This window comes from Chionomys nivalis, chromosome 23 (assembly GCF_950005125.1).
Source record: "Chionomys nivalis chromosome 23, mChiNiv1.1, whole genome shotgun sequence".
NCBI lineage: Eukaryota > Metazoa > Chordata > Mammalia > Rodentia > Cricetidae > Chionomys > Chionomys nivalis.
The window spans coordinates 25,618,690-25,641,119 of record NC_080108.1 but is presented as its reverse complement, the minus strand read 5'-3'; the positions used below and the strand labels follow the sequence as shown (position 1 = coordinate 25,641,119).

The 22,430-nt window shown below is 44.5% G+C and overlaps 1 protein-coding gene across 1 annotated transcript in view; it reads left to right on the top strand.

Moving 5' to 3' along the window:
- Nucleotides 1-22,430, top strand: part of Adamts17 (ADAM metallopeptidase with thrombospondin type 1 motif 17) — a 300,342-nt gene that overhangs the window by 57,553 nt on the left and 220,359 nt on the right. The window contains exons 5-6 of the mRNA XM_057756616.1: nucleotides 16,500-16,583; nucleotides 17,261-17,418. Coding sequence (XP_057612599.1) covers nucleotides 16,500-16,583; nucleotides 17,261-17,418 — 242 coding nt within the window. The remainder of the gene's footprint in view (nucleotides 1-16,499; nucleotides 16,584-17,260; nucleotides 17,419-22,430) is intronic.

Here is a 22,430-nt window from a genome sequence, read left to right as displayed (position 1 = left end):
AGAAAAATCAGGTGTGATGTTGAAGCGCCCATTCTAAAATCTCATTCTTCCTTTTAGTTTTACCTTAAACCGTCCACTTTGGTCGTGGCTCTCATTACCCCCACTCTCCCTTCTACTGGTGAGAGTGGAAAACCCGCTTTTTTCGCGGATCCCCAGTCCTTACCTGAGGATTATCCGGTGCACCCCCCGACTGCAGCAAGTTCTGGGCTCCACGGAGAGAGGTTTGGAGGATCCCCGTACGCGGCACCACTTGTCTTGTCCCCGTACGGGCCACCAACTGTCTTGTCCCCGTACGGGCCACCAACTGTCACGGTCCCCCTCGTCCAGCAAGGATGACGCGACCACCGGAGCTCTTCTCACTGCAGTTTTATTCAGGACCTTTTGACAATTGTAAAATCTCTCTCTCTCCCCTCCTCTCTTTTCCTCTCTCTCTCTCCCCCTCTCTCCCAGGGCAAACCTCTCCCAGCCCTTAAGTAGGCATGGGCTACCAATCCTGGATTGCCAGGTGGGCACTGCTCATAGGTCCACGCATATGCAAGCAGCTGACAGTCATTGCATGATAATAGCATAAGTCAGGCTTTAGCCATAGGAGTTGATTATCACAGAGAGCACTCGCTTTTGGGATTGTGGAGGGCGGGAGCCAGCACCATCATGTGCGACTCCACGCAGCTCTCTACATTGCCATCAGGTGTGGCTTCACGCAGCTCGCTACAGACAACCATCCCCTTCTTGTCACTCCATCTTGGGTCTCTGTGGGCAGAGATCCTGCACCCCTGTATGTCACACTCAGACTCCCAAGGCAAAACTCAGACAAGCAAAGGAAGAAACTAATAATTATTTCAATCAATGCAGAGAAGGAATTCACTAAAATTCAATACCATTTTTAATAAAATGTGTAAAAAGAACAAAATCAAATGATCTCATTATCATAAAAGCCATACATGAACATCCCACAACTGACATGGTGCTTGGTGGTAGACGGTGGGAAGCAAGACAGAAACGAACACTGATGCCACTCCATTCAGCAGAATGCTAAAAACTTTAGCAAGAGAGGGTGGGAATGAATGAATGAATGAATGCATGAATGCCATCTAAGTAGAAAGAGACAGAATGGCCTCTGAGGTTCACAGGTGATGTGGTGTTAACTAGAAACCCTGAAGATTACATATAAGCGTGTGTGGGGGGGGGTGTGTGCATGCGTGTGTTGTTACAGCAAAGTAACAGTGTAAAACCCAACATCTGTAAATCCAGATGAAATTTTAAATGAAAAAGAACGCAGTTGGAGATTCACACTTCTCGACCTCAGATTTTCTTCGGAGATTAAAAAAAAATCAAAACACATCTGTAGTATTGTCACTTTGAAACCAATGGAATAAACTAGAACCCAGAAGTTGGCACTAATATATTTGGTCAAATGGCTTTTGACACAGATGCTAATATGGGAGAATTGGGGTTCCCACATGCAAAAGAGTGAAATCAGAGCCCCTGTGACAGCATATATAAAATGTAAAATAAGTTGAAGTCCTAATATAAGAACTAAAACTATTAAACACATAGAAGGAAGAGGAGAGAGAAGAGGTCGTGACATTCAACTTGGCAGCAATTTTACGGACATATCAATGGCCTCACCTGCAAAAGGAAAAATAGACATTTTGGATTTCAGCGCAATCAAAAATTCTTGTGCATCGAAAGACCCCATTAGCATGGTAAAAGATAATATTCACAATATAGACTTCTAAAACTCAACAGTACCAACAATAAAAGAAAAAAATGAATTTTAAGATAGGGAAAGGATTTGAATAGATGTTTTCTTAAAAGGCTTACAATAGCCCATAAATATGTGGAAAGGTGCTTAGCATCAATCACCAATAGGGAAATGGAAGTCAAACCCACAATGAGATACAGCCTTACTCTCTAGAATACCTACTATAAAGCTAACAAACACAGAACCAAAACTGAACACACACGTCTGTAAGGGCATAGAGAAAGGAGATCTGATGGGAATTAAAATGGCCCAGCTGCTGTGAGACGTAGGACAGTACTCACAAACAAAACAAGCCCTCCTTATGATCTGGCAATCCCACTTTTGATAGCTGGATAGTTACTTGGACATCCATGTTACAGCAATGTTATTCACAGTAGTGAAGGGTGGATGCAGCCCAAGCGTGTCTTGATGTCTGAGCAGATAGACAAACATGGCATATATGTATACAAAGATATTAGCCTTTAAATAGGAGGAAACATTGGCGCCTCAGTGGCTAAGGTCATTGGCTGCTCTTGCAGAGGACCCAGATTCAATTCCCAACACCCACATGACAGCTCGCAGCTGTCTATAATTCCAGTTCCTGGAGAGCTGAGGCCATGTTTTGACCCTCATGGTCACCAGGCACTTTTAGTGTACAAACATCCATATAGGCAAACACTCATACGTGGAAGATAGAAGTAAATCTTTTTAAGGAAGGAAATTGGGAAACACAACTATAATACAGATGACCCTTAAGGACATGTGTTAGCGAAGCAGAGCAGCCACAAAAGACAAGTGCTGCACGGTTCCATTTTTATTTGGTACCCAGAGTGATGACACTCAGAGGCAGAAAGCAGAATGGCGGGATGCTGGAGGGCCATGGGGTATCAGTATTTAATGGGGGCAGACTTTCAGCTTTGTAAGCAGAGAAAGTACTGGAGATGAACCACAGGGATAGCTGTAGACCACTATGAATGTGTTTCATGTCACTGAATGCTACACTTTAAAATGTCCATCCTGCTTATCATGTGTTCTCCCGGTGTGTGTTGTAAGCTCATCAGGCTAGGATTGGGTGCACACCTTCCCCGTATTTACTGTCTGGTCCTCATGCAGGTGGTCCAGGATATCTGTGAGTCTGTGAATACAGGACCGAGAGACTGGTACCTCAGAGCATAATTCTCTGCCAATGACTTAATGCTGAAGTCATGTTAACAAATACTGACTGTACTTTATTTTTTTTCTGTAAATTCTTTACCTTCTCAACAACAGAAAGCTTAGATAAAGACTGAAATGAGGACAAATCTGGACGTAGTCATATATTTTATCCTCAATTTCATAGTTTTTATTTTTTATCTTTTCATGCAATGTATTTTGGTCACATTTTCCCCTCCCTCATTCCTCCCAGATCCAGATCCTCTCACCTTCTAACTATATGTTCTTTATTTTTCTCACTTTTAAAACAAACAAAAACAAGAAACAAAAATAAAATATAAAAATCAGAAAACACAGAAATGAAAATCAAAGCAAATAAGCAAGACCACCAAGATTAAGAGAAAGACGTCAAAACAAACCAAAATAAAACATGAAGTCCATAAAAATACCGTGAATACATTTCATATTGGCCCACTATTCCAGGCCTGACCTAGAGTGTGGTTTGTATACCCAGTGAGACTCTAATGAAGAAAACAGATTTTTCTCTTGCAGGAATCGATGTCAGTTATGATAGTGCCTTAGTGAAGGGTGGGACCCTATGTCTCTCTCTCAGTGCTGGGATCCCATCTAATCTGGCTTGAACCTCTATAGAGTTCTTGGGAGTGCTGCCATAGTCTCCGTGAGTTCCTATGTGTATCAGTTTTGTATCTAGACAACGCTGTTGCCTTGGAGTCATCTGTTCCAACTCCTGGTATCTATAGATCCCTGAGCCTCGTTGGGAAGAATTTGATGAAGACATCTATTTCAGACTGAGTGATCCGAGCAGTCTCGTTCTTTGTACGCTGTCCAGTTGTAGGCAATGCTGTGCTAATTCCCATTTACTGCAATTAGCCTGGGGAATGTGAGTTGTGTGAGGCACTGACCTAGAGGTACAGTACTATGTCGTTGGAGGCATTTTATTGCTGTGTTTCTTTAATAGAATCACAGTGCTAGGTTTCCCCCAGCTCTGTGACCTGTAGTGTCAGCTTCTTGACTCCTTTCAGTGTCATCTTTAAACCTAATCCAAGAGTAATCGATTGCTCTTCTAACGTCTGTGTCACTACTGCACTAGTACGTCCTGAAAACCGATCCGTGTTGGAGGTCACGAGGTTTGTAGCTGGGTGATATTGCTAATTTCCTCTCTCTTTCTGAAGCACTCAAAGAGTTCCTTTTAGTAGCATGGACACTCGTCAGCAGGAGTGAAGCTTCTGGCTAAGCACCAGCTTCCTTCTCAATGTTCCATGATATAGTTGAGTGTTTTATTCAGCAATAGAACCTTATTATCAGGCTGTACAAAATAACCAGTAGCCTTGGCAATAGCTGTGATGTTTGAGGGTTTCCATGGGGTCCCTTTGGGCAACAACAAGATGTAATCTATTCCTGGTTTTTCTCGGTGGCCTAGCTATCTGGTTGGGGCATTGTCTCCCCTGTTATTTGTTGGCTCTAATTAGATTCCTTTCATATATGTTTATACCATAGGAACCTTGTGTAATAGTAGGTTTCCATATGGCTTTAAAATCCCTTTAGTACTGGTTCTCCCTCCCAGCATTCTCTTCCTTACCTTCCTTTCCCATTCTTCTCCCCAACTCAATCCTCCTATTTTCAAATTTTCCCTTTGTCTCACCGTAATACTGTAGTCTATCTCCTTGGGAAATCCTCTTCTTCTGCCTGGTTCCTTACTAGATACCTAACCTCTGTGGTAATTCAGATTGTAACACACATCTTGAAAGCTTAACAGCTAACGTCCACATATAAGAGAGAACATACAAAATTTGTCTTTTGGGGTCTGGCTTATTTAACCCAGGATGATTTTTTTCTAGTTCTATCCATCTACCTGCAAAGATCATAATTTCATTTTCTTTTTACCAGCTGAGTAATATTCCATTCTGTAAATATACCACAATCCCACATTTCCTCAATTGATGGATAATCTAGACTGTTTCCAGGTTCTGCTATAAATAGATCAGCAATGAACATGCATGAACAAGTGTCTCTGTCGTAGGATGTAGAGTCCTTTAGGAACATACCCACAAGTGGTATAACTGCATCTTGAGATAGATCTGTTTATTGTCAGCTTCTTGAGGAACAGCTCCACTGATTTTCATAGTGACTGTCCCAGGTCACAGCAATGGATAAGTGTTCCCTTTCTCCGCATCCTCCCCAGCATTTCCTGTCACTGGTATTATTGAACTTGACCCTTCTGGCTGGATGTAAGACAAAATCCTAGAGTAGTTTTAATTTGCATTTCCCTGATGACTAAGGATGTTGAACATTTTCTTAAATGATCCTCAGTCTCTTATGTTTCGTCTTTTGAGAACTCTGATTAGTTCTGTACTTCACTTTTAAATGGAGCTGTTTGTTTCCTAGATGTTCAGTTTTTTTTCAATTCTTTAGATGATGATCTAGATACTAGATCTAGATCTTTATATATGATCTAGATACTAACACTTTATCAGATGTATAATTGGTTAAGGTCTTTCCCCATTCTATAAGCTGCTGCTTTGCCTGAATGGTGGTGTCCTTTACTGTACAGGTTTTAACTTCTTGAAGACTCATTTATTAGTTGTTAGTCTTGGTGCCTCTGATGTTGATATTCTGTGTCCTGTCTGGAAATCTTTCTTATGCTAATGGGTTCAGGCTTATTCCCCATGTTCTCTTCTGTCAGATTTAGGGGATCTTGTTTTAAGTTGAGGTCCAAGATCCATTTGAAGTTGAGATGCAGGATGATAGATGTGAATCTATTTGCGTTTTTCTACATTCAGCCACCCGGTCTGACCAGGACCATTTATTAAAGATGCTGTCTTTTCTCTGGCATTTTGGGTTTTGTAATGTTTTTTGGGGTTTTGCTTGTTTGTTTTTGCTTCTTAATCAAAATCAGGTTATCTGTAGATTGTGGAATTCTGTCTGGGTCTTTAATTCGACTCTATTGATCAACCCCTCTTTTTATGTCACCACCATGCTGTTTTTATTACTGTATCTCTGCAGTACAACTTGAAATCTAGGATGGTGGCACCTCCAGCAGTTCTTTCATTATTCATGATAGCTGTCCTGGGTGTGTTTCCATAGGAACTCGAAGATCATTTTTTTTTTTTTTAAATTTCTGTGAAGAATTGTGTTGGAATCTAGGATGGTGGCACCTCCAGCAGTTCTTTCATTATTCATGATAGCTGTCCTGGGTGTGTTTCCATAGGAACTCGAAGATCATTTTTTTTTTTTAAATTTCTGTGAAGAATTGTGTTGGAATTTTTAAGGGGATTGCATTGAATCTGTACATTGATTTTGGTATGATGACCACTTTTATAATATCAATCCTACCAATCCTATCAATACACATAGGAGATCATTCTGTCTTGTGGTGATTTTTTCAATTTCTTTCTTCAGTGCCTTAAAGTTTTTGTTATACAAGTCTTTCACTTGCTTGATTAGAGTCATCTCAAGATAAATACACACAAACACACATACAGCTACACATATATATGTAGAGAGAGGCTATTTTATTTCTTAATATATTTGTCATTTGTGTGTAGGAAGGTTACTGATTTTGTGAGTTAATTTTGTATCCAGCTACTTTTGCTAAAAGTGTTTTTCAGCTGTAGGAATTTCCTAGTGGAATTGTTGCAGTCACTTATATATACTAATATATACATATATATATTAATATAATAAATAATATATATTTAATATGTTGGATCTTCCCTGAATCTCTGGGATGAAGCCATTTGATTGCGGTGATGATCTTTTTGATGTGTTCCTGGGTTTGGTTTGCAAGTATTTTATTTAGAATTTTTGTATCTATTTTCTAAGAGATACTGGTCTATAATTTCCATTTTTTGGTTTGTTCTCTGTGTGGCTTTGGTATCAGGACAATAGCAACTTTGTAAAAAGAATTAGAAAATATATCCCTTCAGTTTTTATTTTGCAGAATAATTTGAAGAGTATTGGTGTTAGTTATTCTCTGAAGGTCTGGCAAGATTTTGTTCTGAATCCTCTGGCCCTGGACATTTCTGCTTGGGGATTTTTAATTATTGATTCTATTTCAGTGGGATTATGGGTCTGTTTAAGTGGATTATTTGATTTTGCTTTTATTTTCTGTGCCTTTGATCTTGGATTCTTCTTCTCCCTTTATAGGTTTGTTCTTTTTTTCCATGGTATCTAGATGTTTTGTGCCTGGATTTTTTTTCTTTTCTTTTTTTATTTTTTAAAGTTTCATTTATTCGTGTATTTTATGTATATGAGTGCTAAATCTGATCCCATTATGGATGGCTGTGAGCCACCATGTGGTTGCTGGGAATTGAACTCAGTACTTCTGGAAGAGCAGGCACTTAACCACTGAGCCATCTTTCCAGCCCCTAGATTTTTTTTTTTTTTAAGATCTGACACTTTCTTTTACTGACCTATCTGTTTCTTCTACCTTATTTTCAAGACCTGAAATTCTCTCTTCCATGTCTTGTCGTTGGTGAGGCTTTCCTACGAAGTTTTTGTTTGGTGTCCTGAGGTTTTTATTTCTAGCTTTATTTGCTTATTTTTCTTTGCTGATTCTTTCTTTGTTAAGTCTCCTTGAAACATTTTTATTATTTCGTCCATCTGTTTGTATTTTCACGGTAAGGAATGTGTGTTCATATTTTCCCTAAAGTCTTTGAACATAGTCACAGTTGGTATGGTTGAAGTCCTTGCCTTGGGTTTCAGCCGAAGTACCCTTCCCAGGGTCTACCGCAGTGGGATTGCTTGCTTCTGGAGGAAGCATATTGTCTTGGGTGTTCATGTCTGGATTTTTGAGCTGGAATCTGGGAACCTGAAGTTATGATTGACATGTTTCTTGGTGGAGCTGTCTGCTCTTGCCTTAGTTGAGTGGATAGTCTGGGTCGCTCCTGTCTACTTTGGATCCTAGGCAAGTGTGATGGCTGTGGGCTCCCTGTTAGAGAGTGCTTCTGTTGATTGGTGCGTGACACAAACAAATGGGAATAGCTTAGGAGGAAAGACTGAGAGGGGAGGCAGGAAAGATCTAAGGAAACCCTGGATCCACATCCAGAGGCAGAGCCCAGGAAATGGAGGGAGGGTAGAAGGAGGGGTCTCCTGCTGGCACACTGCTGCAGGACTAAGAGGGAGTCTGGAGAGACTGGGACAAAAGAGCTAGGGGATCTGGCAGCACTTCTTTAATTCTTTAATTAATTGGCTCTGAAAAGCCTTTTGTGCATCCCAAACACAGCACAGGGATTTATGCCGTGTGCACAACCCAGTTAGGAGTGTTTCCACACACATGGGATTATATCATTTACCCACCTCACCGGTCCTCAGGCAGCCACGTGCATTGAAAAGTCCCTGTTGTGAGCACGCCTGTTGTTTTTTTAAGAACTGTGGCAGAGGATGAACTGAGCCATACAAGGTTAAAAAGGAATCCTATGGAGAAACCCAGATGCCAGGATCTGCCTCCCACCTCCACCCTCTTGAAGCAGACACCAGAGTGGATGATGGAGTGAAGAGAGGCCTAGGAGAAATGGCCTCAGGCAAAGAACTTTGTGAAACCTGGAGCAGGAATCTTGGGTATTGTGTCAGCTGAGGTTGTGTGGGTGATAAGCCAAGCACCCAGAGCTGGGCTTATGAGGCAAGAAAAGAGTCATGTGTTGAAGGTGAGGTGGGATATTCAGGGTCAAAAGGTGTGGGACCACCCACTGAGAATTTCAGAAGTGCTATGGGGGAGAAGCTTAGGGTAGGCCAGGCAGCAGGAGAAGTCAAGGCCAAGGGTATATCAGAAACCAGGCTGGTTCACACTGCTGGATGCTTCCGTCTGCTGCCCCATCCCTGCTGCCACATCTGTGTCCCAGGAACATCTACCACCTGCGGACTCTGCTCTGTCCTTCAGGAATCAGAGCCTCAGGAGGAATTCAGCAGAACAGGCCTTTCCTGGTGGCTGAATCTTTATCTGTACACAAAGAAACCAGGGTGCTGAAGGCATCATTCCCAGCAGCCGAAAGCCGGAAGCACTGACATTCATACCGAGAGATGAACAGATAAGCGATATGTACCAGATATACGAAATGAAATATGATATTCTAGCCTTAAAAGAAAAGAAATTTGGACATGCTCTGTAAATTAGATGACCTTAAAGGACATTATGCTCAGTGAAATAAGCCAATTACCAAGGACAAGAAGCGGATGATACCATTTATGTCTGATATCTAGGGTCATCAGATTTATGGAGATAGAGGATAGAATGGGATTGTTTGGAGACTGAGAAATGAGAGACGGCTAAGTGTTTAATGGGGACAGAGTGTTGTTTTAAAGGTGTTCAAGTTCTGGAGGCAGATGGTGGAGATGGTTATGCAATAGTGTGACTGTACACAATGGCACCAAACTGTGTAAGCAAACATGGTAGAAATTATACACTCTATGCTGTATGAGTTTTACTATCAAGATAAAAGGTATGTGTTGATTCTTTTTGGCTTAGTTATTGGCAGCTTTCTGCCCACTCAAGGCAGGGGACCTTGCTACCCACTTCTGTGCACCACCAGAATCATTGGGGTGCATTATCCCCACAGGTCCCCGCAGAAGGAGCCGTAGACACTGTCCCAAACAATCAGTGAAAAGGGAACCTGAGGGTGGGAGCTGCCACATGCTGAGCCATATGAGAGCTAGTGACCTCTGTGAAGGTGGCCTCCTCTTCCAAAGTGTGGCATTGAGCTGATATGTGATGCCAGCAGAATGGGGGGATTGTAGGGGTTGGTAAACTGTGGTCAGACTGACCCTGTTACAGCCCAATGTACTGAGCATGAGGAAAGGGGCATACTCTGTGTATATGTGTGGTATGTGCGTGTTGTGTGTGCATGTGTTGTGTGTGTAGCGTGTGGAGTGTGTGTGGTATGTATGTGGTATGTGCGCGTGCTGTGTATGTGTGTAGCATGGTGTAGTGTGTGTGTATGTGGTATGTGCGTGTGCTGTGTATGTGTGTAGCTTGTGGTGTGTGGGGTGTATATGTATATGTGTGTTGTCACTGCCAACCGATTTAAAAAGAAGAGTTATGGACTGATTGGTGTTTTTAAAATGCTTTTGATTTCTGGGTGGTAGTGGCACACACCTTTAACCCCAACACTTGGGAGGCAGAATCAGGCAGATCTCTGTGAGTTCAAGGCCAGCCTGGTCTACAGAGCTAGTTCCAGGACAGCTAAGGCTACACAGAGAACCCCTATCTCGAAAAAAAAAAAAATGCTTCTGATGCAGGCATACTGGCATTTACCTAAGTACCTGGTAGGGTGAGGCAGGATGTGAATCTGGGCTATGGGGGAGGAGGGAGACTATCTTTTAAAATAATAATGATTATTATGATTATCATTATTGTTAATACTCCTGTATCTGGAATGTGGCTCAGTGGTAGAGTGTTTGCCTCACATACACAGCCCCCAGTGTTGCAATAAAATAGAGCCACTCCTTCGTGTCTTAGCTGGGAGCATGGAGTCGTGCTCCTGGCTCTGTGTCCCTAGAGACTGAGCAGACATTGCCTCTGGGACATCTGTCCAAAATGACCTCCCTGCCCAGGGTGTACAGTGGGCTGCTGTGGCTTTTCCACATGTGTGGCAGAGCCGATTTGGTTCTCCTTGGGTGGGGGCCTCAGGTGACACCAGAGCTGGGATGTTTTAAGGTACAAAATGCAGACAGAAGCAGGTGCTGTGGTACCAGAAACGCTGCATGCAGATGGGCAGCCGAGCTGGAAAGCAGGGCCACCCGGCAGGGTTTTGGTTGTTCTCTGCTTCCTTAACAACCATGGAGTGGTATGAAAAACCCGAGACCATCCAGGCAAGCTGTTTGGAGAAATGACATCAATTTCACTTTATTACCATATGAAATAGACAATGGAGTCTCTCTGTGGTCGCCCTGAAGGCAGCCTGGTGTGAGAGTGCTCCCTGGTTCTTACACTTCAGCACTTCCCAGAAGCCCTGGGAGTCTCCTTCAGCACACACAGCTGGTCTGTTTTAGGGGGTCTGGGGGCTCCAGAGTATGCATTTCCAGCATACACCTGGGCCCCCCTCTAGAGTTACTGTGAATTTAGTAAATTTAGTCCTTACCTTTTGGGGTGAGGTCTGAATGGGACAGGGTGGGACTCCAGGTAGGCTTTGGCTCACCAAAGCTCACTGACAGCTTTGTGAAAATCCTGCCACCTGTGATGACCGTTACCGCCGCCCACGTCTGTCCTAATCTCTCACCCCTTCTCCAGTCCCTGTCTGCCATCGCCACCGGCTCTGTGTCCCCAAGTCACCCAGCTGGGAGAGCCACAGTATGCTGCTGGCAGCAAGTCTACCTGCTTGGCTCAGGCTGCCAAGGGAATGTGACAGAGCAGCCAGAGCTCTGAACACGGACCAGGCCACAGGCAGAGTTGGACACGAGGGACCGACTTTCCAGACAACCGGCGGCACGGCTCCAGGCCCAGCCACCTAAGTTTCAGGCACCATTGCCTTTTGGACTTCTCGTGAGCATGATTTCCATGGGAAAAAGACAGAGTATCTTACTTGCATGTCTCAGACTTGTACCTGGTTTGTTCATCGGACTTCCCTGTCCTGGAGGGAGCTCCCGTTTCCTTTCTGCCCCACCCTGAACCCTGTGGAGCTCTGTGAGGGTGTGTGCAAATAGCAGGTGACAGAGGGCTCAGCTGTGGTGGTTAGACTCTGCTAGCTGTCCCTTGGGATGAACGCCTGCATTGCATGGGGAAAATGCCGTCCGTCCTTACTAGTCAGTGATCTTGTAATAGTTACCTTTCTTTGGTTGTGACAAAGCACTATGGCCAAGGCAACTTATAGGAGGACGGGTTTATGTGGGGCTTATGGTTCCAGAGGGCTAAAAGCACATCACCATCATGACAGGGAAGTATGGGTAGCGTGCAAGCGTGAAGGCTGGGACTGGAACCTGCAAGCTGAGGGTTCACATCACAAACCGCCAACAGGAATCTGAGAGTGCAAACCTGAGATGGCGTATGACTTTTGAAGCCCTTCCAGTGATGTACTTCCTCTAGAAAGGCTTTCTAAGCCTACCCAAATAGGGCCACCAAGAGGGGACCAAATGTTCCAATGCCTGGGAACCTGGAGGGCATTTCCCATTCAAACCCCCACAGGAATTTAGGGCATGAAGATTTTAAGAATGAATTATACTTTTAATTGTGACGAATAGACATACCAGAGAATTTGCCACCATAGCCATGTGTAAATGTTCGGTAATGTGAGGTCCATTCTCCTCTTGTCTGACCAGCATCCAGGATGGTTCGTCATCTTCTAGAGCTGACACTCCCTTTAGACCGTTAGACCTTTTTCTCTGTTTTCCATCCCCCTTGCCCTTGGAGCATGAGACTGTTTCCTTCTTTCCTCTCATATCACATCTTTGTGCATTCATCCCAGGGGAATCAAGCAAGCCTGGGGACATGGGATGTGCATAGTGCTGGGCTATTCTCTGACAGGGAGTTGCAGAAGATTCTAACTCAGGGACTTGTCGTGTGTTCTGCCTGGTGCTCATATTGATGCCTATGGGTTCTGCATTCTCTGTTGAAGCGGCAGACCAGAGCATCACTGAGAAGTGCCCTGTCACATTACTTAAGTAATTAAAAAATTTATAGTCACATGGTATAGCCCAGTCTGGCCTGGAATTTGTTGTAAAAACCAGGCTCATCTCCAACTTGTAATCCCTCTGCCTCGGTCTCCTAAGTACTGGAATTACAGGCATGAATGCCACTGTCTTAGAATTACTGTTGCTATGATGAAATACCATGACCAAAAGCAAGTTGGGGAGGAGAAGGTTTATTTGGCTTAAATTTCCTCGTTGCTGTTCATCGTTAAAGGATGTCAGGACAGGATCTCAAACAGGGCAGGGTCCTGGAGGCAGGAGCTGATGCAGAGGCCCTGGAGGAGTGCTAGTTACTGGCTTGCTTCCCCTGACCTGCTCAGCTTGTTTTCTTATAGAACCCAGGATTATCAGCCCAGGGATGGCACCACTCACAATGGGCTGAGCCATCCCCCATCAATCATTAATTGAAAAAATGCCTTACAGTGGGACCTTATGGAGACATTCTCTCAACCGAGGTTCCCTCCTTTCAGATGACTCTAACTTCTGTCAGGTTGACATAAGTCTAGCTAGCGCACTAACTATGCCTGACTTCATATTCTTTATATTTTAACTTTCTTACATTTATTTATTTATTTTTATTTTATTGTGTACATGACACACATATGTCCACACTAGGGTACATAATGCAGAAGTCAGAGGACAGCTTGCAGGAATCTGTTCTCACCTTCCACTGTGTGGGTTCCAGGGTTCGAACTCGGGTCATGAGCCTTAGCGGCAAGTGCCTTTACCCACTGAGTCACCTTGTCAGCCTGCTTGTTATTTCCCTAAGCCCATGATATTCTTGAATGTCTTGAGGGTTCAGCTGGTATTACAGGTATTGCACACTTATTTATTTTATGTTTAGGTGCTGGGACAGAACCCAGGACCTCCTGTGTGCCACGCCATGCTGTCTCATTGAGTAACCCCTGAACTCCAAATACACTGCTTCCACAGCCCTGTGACAAAGCCCTGAACGACTGAATTTTTTTTTTCTTTTATAGCACGAATCTTCCTTTGGGATTTTCATGTTTGGAACTGTTGTACACTATTAAGTTAAGGCCCAGTCCTCATACTGAATATTTCAGGGAAAGAAAATGGAGCTAGAGCCATTGGGAGGTTCTTGAAATATCCAAACAAGAAAAAAATTGTGTGCTCCTCTCATCCTCCAGGGTCAGGAATAGACAATGAAGAACGAACTTCAGAATTGGCCTATGGGTGGATGGTCCAGCATTAAAAAAAAAAAAAAAAAAAAAAAAAAGGACAGATTATTTGTACTTGAAGACAAGGCGTTTTGGAGTGGGGCCTGAGAACAGAGCAAGTGAACATATTCCCTCTTTTTTTTCCGTGTGGGAAAGAATATTAAGTTGCACAAAGGTAGATTTTATTTAACCATAATAGCAGCTTTCAGTGCACAATGTCCACACTGTGACTCAGCTAATTCTATGTCACAGAGCTGCCTAAAGTCTGTGCTTACATGGTTCGCAGGCTCGTGGTCCTTTGGATAGGCAGCTGAATTTGGCCTGCACAGACCCTGGCTTTGCTGTTTGCTATGGCCATCAACTGCTGCTGAGTTGAACATAGACGGGCAGCAGCAGGGGAGAAAGTTTTAGCGCTCTCAGTATGAGATCCCCTTCCAGGTAGTCTGTGAGCTAAAACCAAGAGGAATAGCAAGAAAGTTCTCATCCCTGCTTCCTCCATATCCTATAACTATCACCATCCTTATTACCTCCCATCAAATCTCTCAGAGCCCTGGTTTTGCTCTGGTATAAGAGAGGAACTCAAGTGGGCTGTACTGACCTGGGGGCCTCACATCCAATGGGTCTTCTTTGTTTGTGTGATCCCCAGTTCCTCTGTTTTATGATTTCTCCTTTTGTTCTTCTTCTCAGAAGACCTCCAAGGATGTCTGATGGTGAGGTCCTTCATAGTAGGTGCTTCTGAGAAGAGGAATATTTGTGCCTAAGTCGGCCTTGTGCCGCCATGATGAAATACCTAAAACAAGAACCTTATAGGGAAAGGTTCTGTTGAGCTCGCAGTTTGGGAGGCTCAGGTTCAATTCTGGCAGACCCACAACTTTGGAGTCTGGCACAGGTACAAGATGACAACTGTGGAGCAAACGTTGATGCTCAAAGGCAGAGAGAGCAAGCTAGGGGACCCACAGCCTTCCTCAAGCACTTAAAGGCCTCTCAGAAGAGCCTCCCCGCTACACCACCCTGGGGCCAAGTCTTTGTGTATCTGTACTGGGGGTACCAAATGGCTACAAAGGGGAGGGGGCTTGAGAGGAATATGTCCCTTTCTGTCGCTATGATATGGTTCAGTGGCAGCCTTTGGTTAGAGTGAGGACTTAGGGGAACACAGGAAGAGATGAACAACTTGACTGGATGACCGTGGATATGAATCAGGGTGTTGCTAACTGGCTCTGAGTCTTTAATATATGCCTTCCCCCACAAGAGCCTGTTTCATTAGTGGGAATGATACATATGCCAGCCTTCCTGAGTGGCAAAGAGGATTAAAGATGACACGGGCTGGGCTATCGCAAGTGTCTGTCCGCCTTTGCCGTCAGTCCTTCTGATGAAAGCCTGAGGTGGGAGTTTTGAGTTTCTGTCAGAATTACCTGACATCCATTTCTTTGTTTCAAAATCACCCTTGCTGTACCTTTTCAAATCTGTTTATTTTATTTATGAGTATGTATGTGTATGTCACGTATGTATATGCCATGCATGTGTGAGAACTTATGGAGGCCAGAAGAATGCAATCAGATTCCTTGGAACTGGAGATACATACAGTTGCGGGCTATCAGACATGGGTGCTGGGAACTGAATTTAGGTCATCTGGAAGAGCAACAAGCTGTTCACTGCTCAGCCATCTCCCCAGATGCTGTACATTTTAAAAAGCACTGCCTTCCCTCTTACATGTAACATATATATGCTCATGTGTGTGATTCTAGAATTTTCTATTATATACATTTGGGAAATATGAAGTTTCTTTTAATTAACTCTCTCTCTCTCACACACACACACACACACAGACACACACAGACAGACAGATGTTTGTGTGAATACAGGCATGCTTGTGCCACAATCAGGTGCAGAGGTCAGAGGGTAACTTCCAATTGCTTCTCCCTGCCTACCTTGTTTCTGTCTTGTTATTTCTGCTTCCCTGAATCCTCCTGGCTAACTGGATGAGTGCTTCCAGTGCTTCTCTTGTCTCTGCCTCCTATCTCCTTGCAGGAGAGCAGGGACTACAGATGTGCGCTGTTGTATCTGTAATACAGGGGTTGTGGTGATGTGAGTTCTGGTGATGGAATGTGGGCTGTCAGGCATGTGCCGTTAGCACCTTCACCTGCTGAGCCCTCTCTGGCCTGGCTTCTGCTTCAGTGGGGATTTTCAGTCTCAGAAAACTTTGTTTTTTGAGACAGGGTTTCTCTGTGTAGCCCTGGCTGCCCTGGAACTTGTTTTGTAGAATAGGCTAGCTTCAAACTCAGAGATCTGTCTGCCTCTGCCTCTGCCTCCCGAGTGCTGGGATTAAAGGCCTGTGCCACCATCTCCTGGCTAGCAAACCTTAATAGAATCTGAAAAATGTTCTCAAACATATTTCTCTTTAAATCAGATTTTATTGATACTGAGATTTGAGTTACATGTAATTATTTTTAATTTTTCTCATACTAGAAGAATACAAACCACATTTTAATGATTTTTTAAACCAATATTGTGTATTTTGAAACTGCTTTTGAGATATAGAAAATTGAACGGGTAGTGTAGTGTTCACATGCACAAGTTTTGGTATTTTTAGCATCTTGCACTTATCACTCAGTATGTTTAATAGCAAGTATAGGGCAATATTGACTAATACCTAATCTAATATCCATAGTTCCTGCAAATTTCTTTAGTCTTTATTTAGTATCTTTTCTCTGTTATAAGTTACCATCCAGAACACTGCTGTATTTAAGGAACAATGTTTATATCTTCATTTTTTCCTCTGTGAATAGGTGTACAACATGTTTCAGCACCAGAGCCTTGGGATTAAAATTAACATTCAAGTCACCAAGCTGGTCCTTCTGCGACAACGCCCGGTAAGTCTGCAGGTGCTCTTCAGAGCACACAGAGAACTTAATGGGTTTGGAAGTTTCTCCGGACTGCTAGGGAGGGCTTCAGGCAAAGTGGCTTGTTCACCTTCCTCACTTTGAAGATGGTGCCGTTGTGAGAGAAGCGAGTCTTGGGACTAGACCCATGGGTGTACGCATGCTGCTTAGGATCCCGAGGGAACGCTGAACCATGGGCTCACATACTTCCTCTGTCCCTGGAAGGTCTGGCATATGGCTTTCTCACAGGAGCAAAGCTGTGGGCAGTCTCAGAAGCATGACTTTCTACCCGGTGCTCCTACCATGGTGGAACTCAGCATAGCCTTGTCTTTGCTGTTTGGCTGAGTGTCTCCCTTCAAGCCAGTGCTAGCTACAACAAAGCAAAGCGGGCGGCAGGCATCGAGGGGAGTGCTTTTGGTTTTGTAGACTGTTATGTCTCTGAGAAGTAGATTTCTTTGCTTTCATGAGTCATGATTGAACTTGTGGATAAAGTCCTTGGTGGTCTTGGCACCTCCTGGGTATCCTTCGGTTCTAGGCGTTTATCTCAGGGCAGAGAGAGTCATCGAATTCTATTTTTCAAGAGCATCTACCATCACAATAGAGTCTGGGTGGCAACTCTGGCTCCCTGGATGTCACGGTCTCTCACTACCCTCTTCTGTTCCTCTTAGGCCAAGTTATCCATCGGGCACCATGGTGAGCGGTCCCTGGAGAGCTTCTGTCACTGGCAGAATGAGGAGTATGGGGGTGCGCGGTACCTCGGCAATAACCAGGTACCAGGAGGGAAGGATGACGCACCTCCTGTGGATGCTGCTGTGTTTGTGACCAGGTAAGCCCGGAGCCAGCTTTTCTCTGGTGAGCAAGAGTAAAAAGGCAGTACTCTTTGGAGAGCATGTTAGCAAGACAGACTTGGAGGTCAAGCCTGTGCCCACTTACTTGGGCATTGGGTTCTCAGCAGTCAAATGGGGGTTGTTGTAGGTTCAGCCTCTGAGGGCTGAACAAATAATGAGCTAAATGAGCTATTGTCTATAAGCAGTGCCTAATCCAGGGTGTTAGCTGTCATTAGCCCTGTTGGTGGTATTAGAAGAATACTGAAATTCTAGGTAACTGGAGACGTAGAATGGCCTATAAATGCATGTACTTCTCCCTTACTCTCCCGCCTTCCCTTCATAGCATGCTAGCAAGAAAGTGTTTGCAGCTGCTGCTGACGACTTGGGCAAACTATTGGGGAGGATAGTGGATGCTGTGGGAGGAACCCTAGGTGGGTCCGTGGGCGACCTACACAGCCTTGTAAGACATGCCATGCACAGAACTGTGGTCACCCCCCAGAAAACTCAATCTCTTAGATGCCCATGGATGTCACATAGAGACTCTGATTGAAGCATGGGTAAAGGTTCTTTCCTGGCTACAGGACTGGAGCCCAGAAGTACACAGCAGAAACCCAGGGCAGCCTCTGAAGCCTCAAGCAACCACATTGCCATACTTTCCTAGTGACACTATAGCCACTGATGAGAAGCAGGTGACCCTAAATAATGAAGTTTGTCTCCTTATGTTCTGGAGCCTACATTCTCTAAATCTGGATATTGATAAGGTTCCATTCTCTCCAGATCCTCAAGGGGAGTGTCATTCCTTATTTCCTCACTTCTGGTGGTTATTGCCACCCGTGACAGACCCTGTGGACACCACACTTGAGTTCCCTTCCACCATCACATGGCCTTCTCTCCATGTTTCTTTCTATGTTTCGATTGTCCTGTGTCAGATTGTCCCTGTAAAAGGACCCCTTCTCTTCCTCCTCCTCCTACTATTTTTATTTTTTGAGACATTGGAACTCTGTAGGTCAGGTTGGTCTAACAGATCAGATATTCTCCTGCCTCCGCCTCCCAAGTGCTGGGATTAAAGGTGTGCACCACCACACAGTTTGTGACCACTTCTTAACTGGATTATGCCTGCAGTGACCCTCTTTCAAAATAAAGCCACATTAATAGACGCTTACCCATTTCTGTCTTGGGGGACACAATTCTAGCATACACATGCAGACATACACAAACACACATGCATTCTTGTACAGACACACATATACACACACAGAAAGAGAGAGGGAGAGAGAATGATGGAGAGGGAGAAAAAGAGAGAGGACATATACCTTGTCATTACCAGGCTGCAGACTGATATCTGATCTCTCTTCGAGAATGTCCATCAACTTCTAGCCCCTTGTGTTGAGAGGCCATCTGTAAGCATGTGGTTCCTATGAGAACATTTGCTACTTACATGGGATTCAATTAAACGTCTCTAGGGATGTTTCGGGCACTGTCTTCTTTTAAATAATTTCGTGGTTATGATAGGTCCATGAGCTGGCAGGCTTGCTGCAGGTCTGGACTTGCCAACCAGTGACTGCTGGCACCTCCTTCCTTAGAAGTGCTGGGCACCCCTCTTCCCTAGCCAGAGACTGCCGTCACTCCCTTAGGAATGGCATTTGGCGGCTATGAGACTTTCTATAGAACACCTAATGGTTCTGGTAATGGGGAGGACAGATGTTTTGAGAGTGAATTCTACTTGGTAAGTGGGCAGGAGTTTAGTGGAGCCATGTTTATGCATAACCATAAATTATTATGATTTGTTTCCGACATGAAATTAATTAGGTCTAATTAAATTAGATCTAAAAATCCTTTCTAGAGAGGAGCTTGTTTTACACAACCCCAGGATTGAAATATGCAACTAAATTTCCAGTGTCCCCACTTTGAAAGTGTTTTTTATAAACACTATAAAACTTAGGAATTCTGGTGTTTATTAAAAATATTATTAACTTAGGGGATTTCCTCCTGACACCATATCTTAAAATGCTTTTTGCCTTTCCGCTGTTTCCTCTCATGAGAAGCTAGTTAACTCGTCTGTAACCTGCCCATCTTCCTAGTGGTGTTCTGAGGTGAGGCTGTTTCAGATTTGCTCATCGGTTTCAAGGATGCAGTGCATCTATTGCTGCCAAGGTATAGGAGAGCACCAGAGAGGGGAGAGAAAGCACTTGGAAGTGGTCTTGTTTTGGAAATGAAAAGCACTTTCTTTTCCCCAGAGAAAATAAATGTCATCAAAATCAGAGTTAGCAAAACTCTGGGTTAGGTTTTTTATAAAAACCACAAATAGCCAAGTGTCTTAATTAGGGCTTCTATTGCTGCAACAAAACACCATGACCAAAAAGCAATTTGGGAAGGAAAGGGTTCATTTGGCTTATACTTCATCATTGCTGGTCCTCACTGAAGGCAGTCAAGAGAGGAACTCAAACAGGGAAGGATCCTGGAGGCAGGAACTGATGCAGAGGCCAGGGAGGGGTGCTGCTTATAGGCTTGCATCCCTTGGCTTGCTGAGCCTGCTTTCTTGTAGAATCCAGGACTGGCGGGCCCAGGGATGACACCACCCACCATGGGCCGGGCCCTCCCCCATTTATCAGTAAATGAGAAAATGCCTTACAGCTGGATCTCAGGGAAACATTTCTTCATCTGAGGCTCCTTCCTCTCTGGTGACTCTAGCTTGTGTCAAGTTGACACACAAAACCATTCAGTGTACACTAAGTAAGGTAATACATGTTCGTTATCCCAGCACTTGGATGGTAGAGACAGTAGAATCAGCTGTTTAAGGCCCCCTGTGCCTACACAGTGAATGTGAGGCCAGGTTAGACTATGTGACATTCTGTTTTAACAACGAAATCAACCACAGGCCTGGGAAGATGACTTAGCCAGGAAAGTGCTTATCACACAAGCATGAGGATCTGAGTTCGATACTCTGAAATTCACGTGAAAGGACTGGGCTCTTTGCTGGACATTTGTAATCCCAGCACCGAGAGGCAGAGATAAGAGGGCTTGCTGGCTTGCTTCTGTAATCCAGTTGGTGAGGTTCAGTTTCAGTGAGAGACCCTGTCTCAAAAGACTGAGTTGGAGAGAAATTAAGGAAGATCCAACCATGATCTTCTGGCCTGACCCCACCATGAGTGCACATGCACACACACACACACACTCACACACACACTCATGCACACACACACACACACACTCATACACACACTCACACACATACTCATACACACTCACACACATTCACACACACACACACACACACACAAACTCACACACCTAAGGGTACATTTTCTTTTTCTATTTCACGATGATACCTCAGGGTTGTTGAAGGCATTGTTCCTGCTTCTGTGTAACTGCTCAGTGAATGAATCACTGCTCAACCATATCCCCAGAGGATGTCAGTGCAAATGTTGACTCGGGCGGCAGCACCGGGGTGGGTAGAAGAGAAGCTGGCTGAGGAGCCTGGTGGATAACTTTAAACTGGGACTGCAGTTCCTGAGCTTGAGATCATAGCAGACCGGTGTTCTGCAGGGACATGGGATGCAAGGCAGTGTCTGCTCTAGAAAGGTATCCTTTTTGTCTACTAGGAAATCCCACAGACCAGCCATTGTTCACGGGACAGCATCCCTGTGTTCTGGGCTCACGTATGGCCAGTGTGGGGATTTTCTTTTCTTTCTGTTTTGGCCTGTGGCTAAGCCTGGGAGCTGTTCTCCTGGACGCTGGCTGCTGCAGAGGATGTGAACATGATGTCATCCCTAGCAGAGGCAGTCAGCTTTTCTGCAGCTGTGTGTGTCTAGGCTGTAGACAGCCACCATGTGCACTGTGGTTGGAGGCCAACCAAGGCCACACAGAAGACAGGGGCTCCAGCCCTAGTGGCTATACCTTTGGTTCTGCACTTGACCTAGGAAGACAGGCACGCACCGTTTCTCCCCAAGCCCAGCTCGGTGTTTCTGTAAAGAACACCGGGGAGACACCCAAGCAAGCATGCAGCCCTGACTGAGGGTCATGCCGGGATACCTCTGCCGGTTCCAATCTTCAGCACCCCACAGTCCATTCCCCCCTGTCCATTCTGCATTTCTATTAGCTAGATTTATCATTTCACAATGTATACCTCCAACCTAATATTTGTATTGTGTAAATATGTACAAATTTCCCTGTCAATTGATATAGGATAATGTTAAAATAAATTGACCAAAAATCGATAACCTAAAGTATACATATTTTTTTATGAAAAACTTAGAAATTTCCAGAGGCAAAACCCATTGAGTGACAGATACAACTCACTTGGAGTTATCTCCCCACTTTGTCTCTGGCCACACCTTCTAAGCTTTTGCTCCCATTTGTGTATGCCATCTGCCCTGTCATTTCCCCTGCAGGATGCCCAGTGTCCCAAGATGCTCGGTTGTCAGCCTACGCCTGGGAATCTGTGCATCAACATTGTCAAGCAGAACCGTACTATGGGTACGCGTGGGCTGGTTGGATCTCCAGGATCCGTGCCTTGCAGCAGTAGGCTGAGGGATGCATACGTGCAGGGTTGGCTCCTTTAACGCACACCACACCAGGGAGTAGAGTGGGCTGATGCATGCAGAGATGGTAACGGATGAGATGGAAGGAGAGGGACAATGGGACACTGTCCCCAGTGTCACTGGTGCACCACAGTTTGCTGTGAGAAGACATGATTAAAGTGAGAGCGAGAAGAATGGGGACTCGTGGACGCGAGAGTGGAAATGTGGCTGCCTTAGCCGGGGAAGGTCAGCTGGGGCCGCAGCTGCCAGATGCCGTCATACCTGTGCTTAGCATCAGGACAGTTCGGGGTTTTATTAATTTATATATTTACACGTAAATGAGTCATGCCTGCTCTGGGGCTATCTCTCTTTCTTTATCTCCTTCTCTTAGCCAGCTGCTGGCCCCACCAGCACTCTGTGGTTGCCTGCTAACTGTGGGAATTTGTGGAGGGGAGCTTGGGGATGTTTGTTGGTGGAAAAGCAAGGCCCAG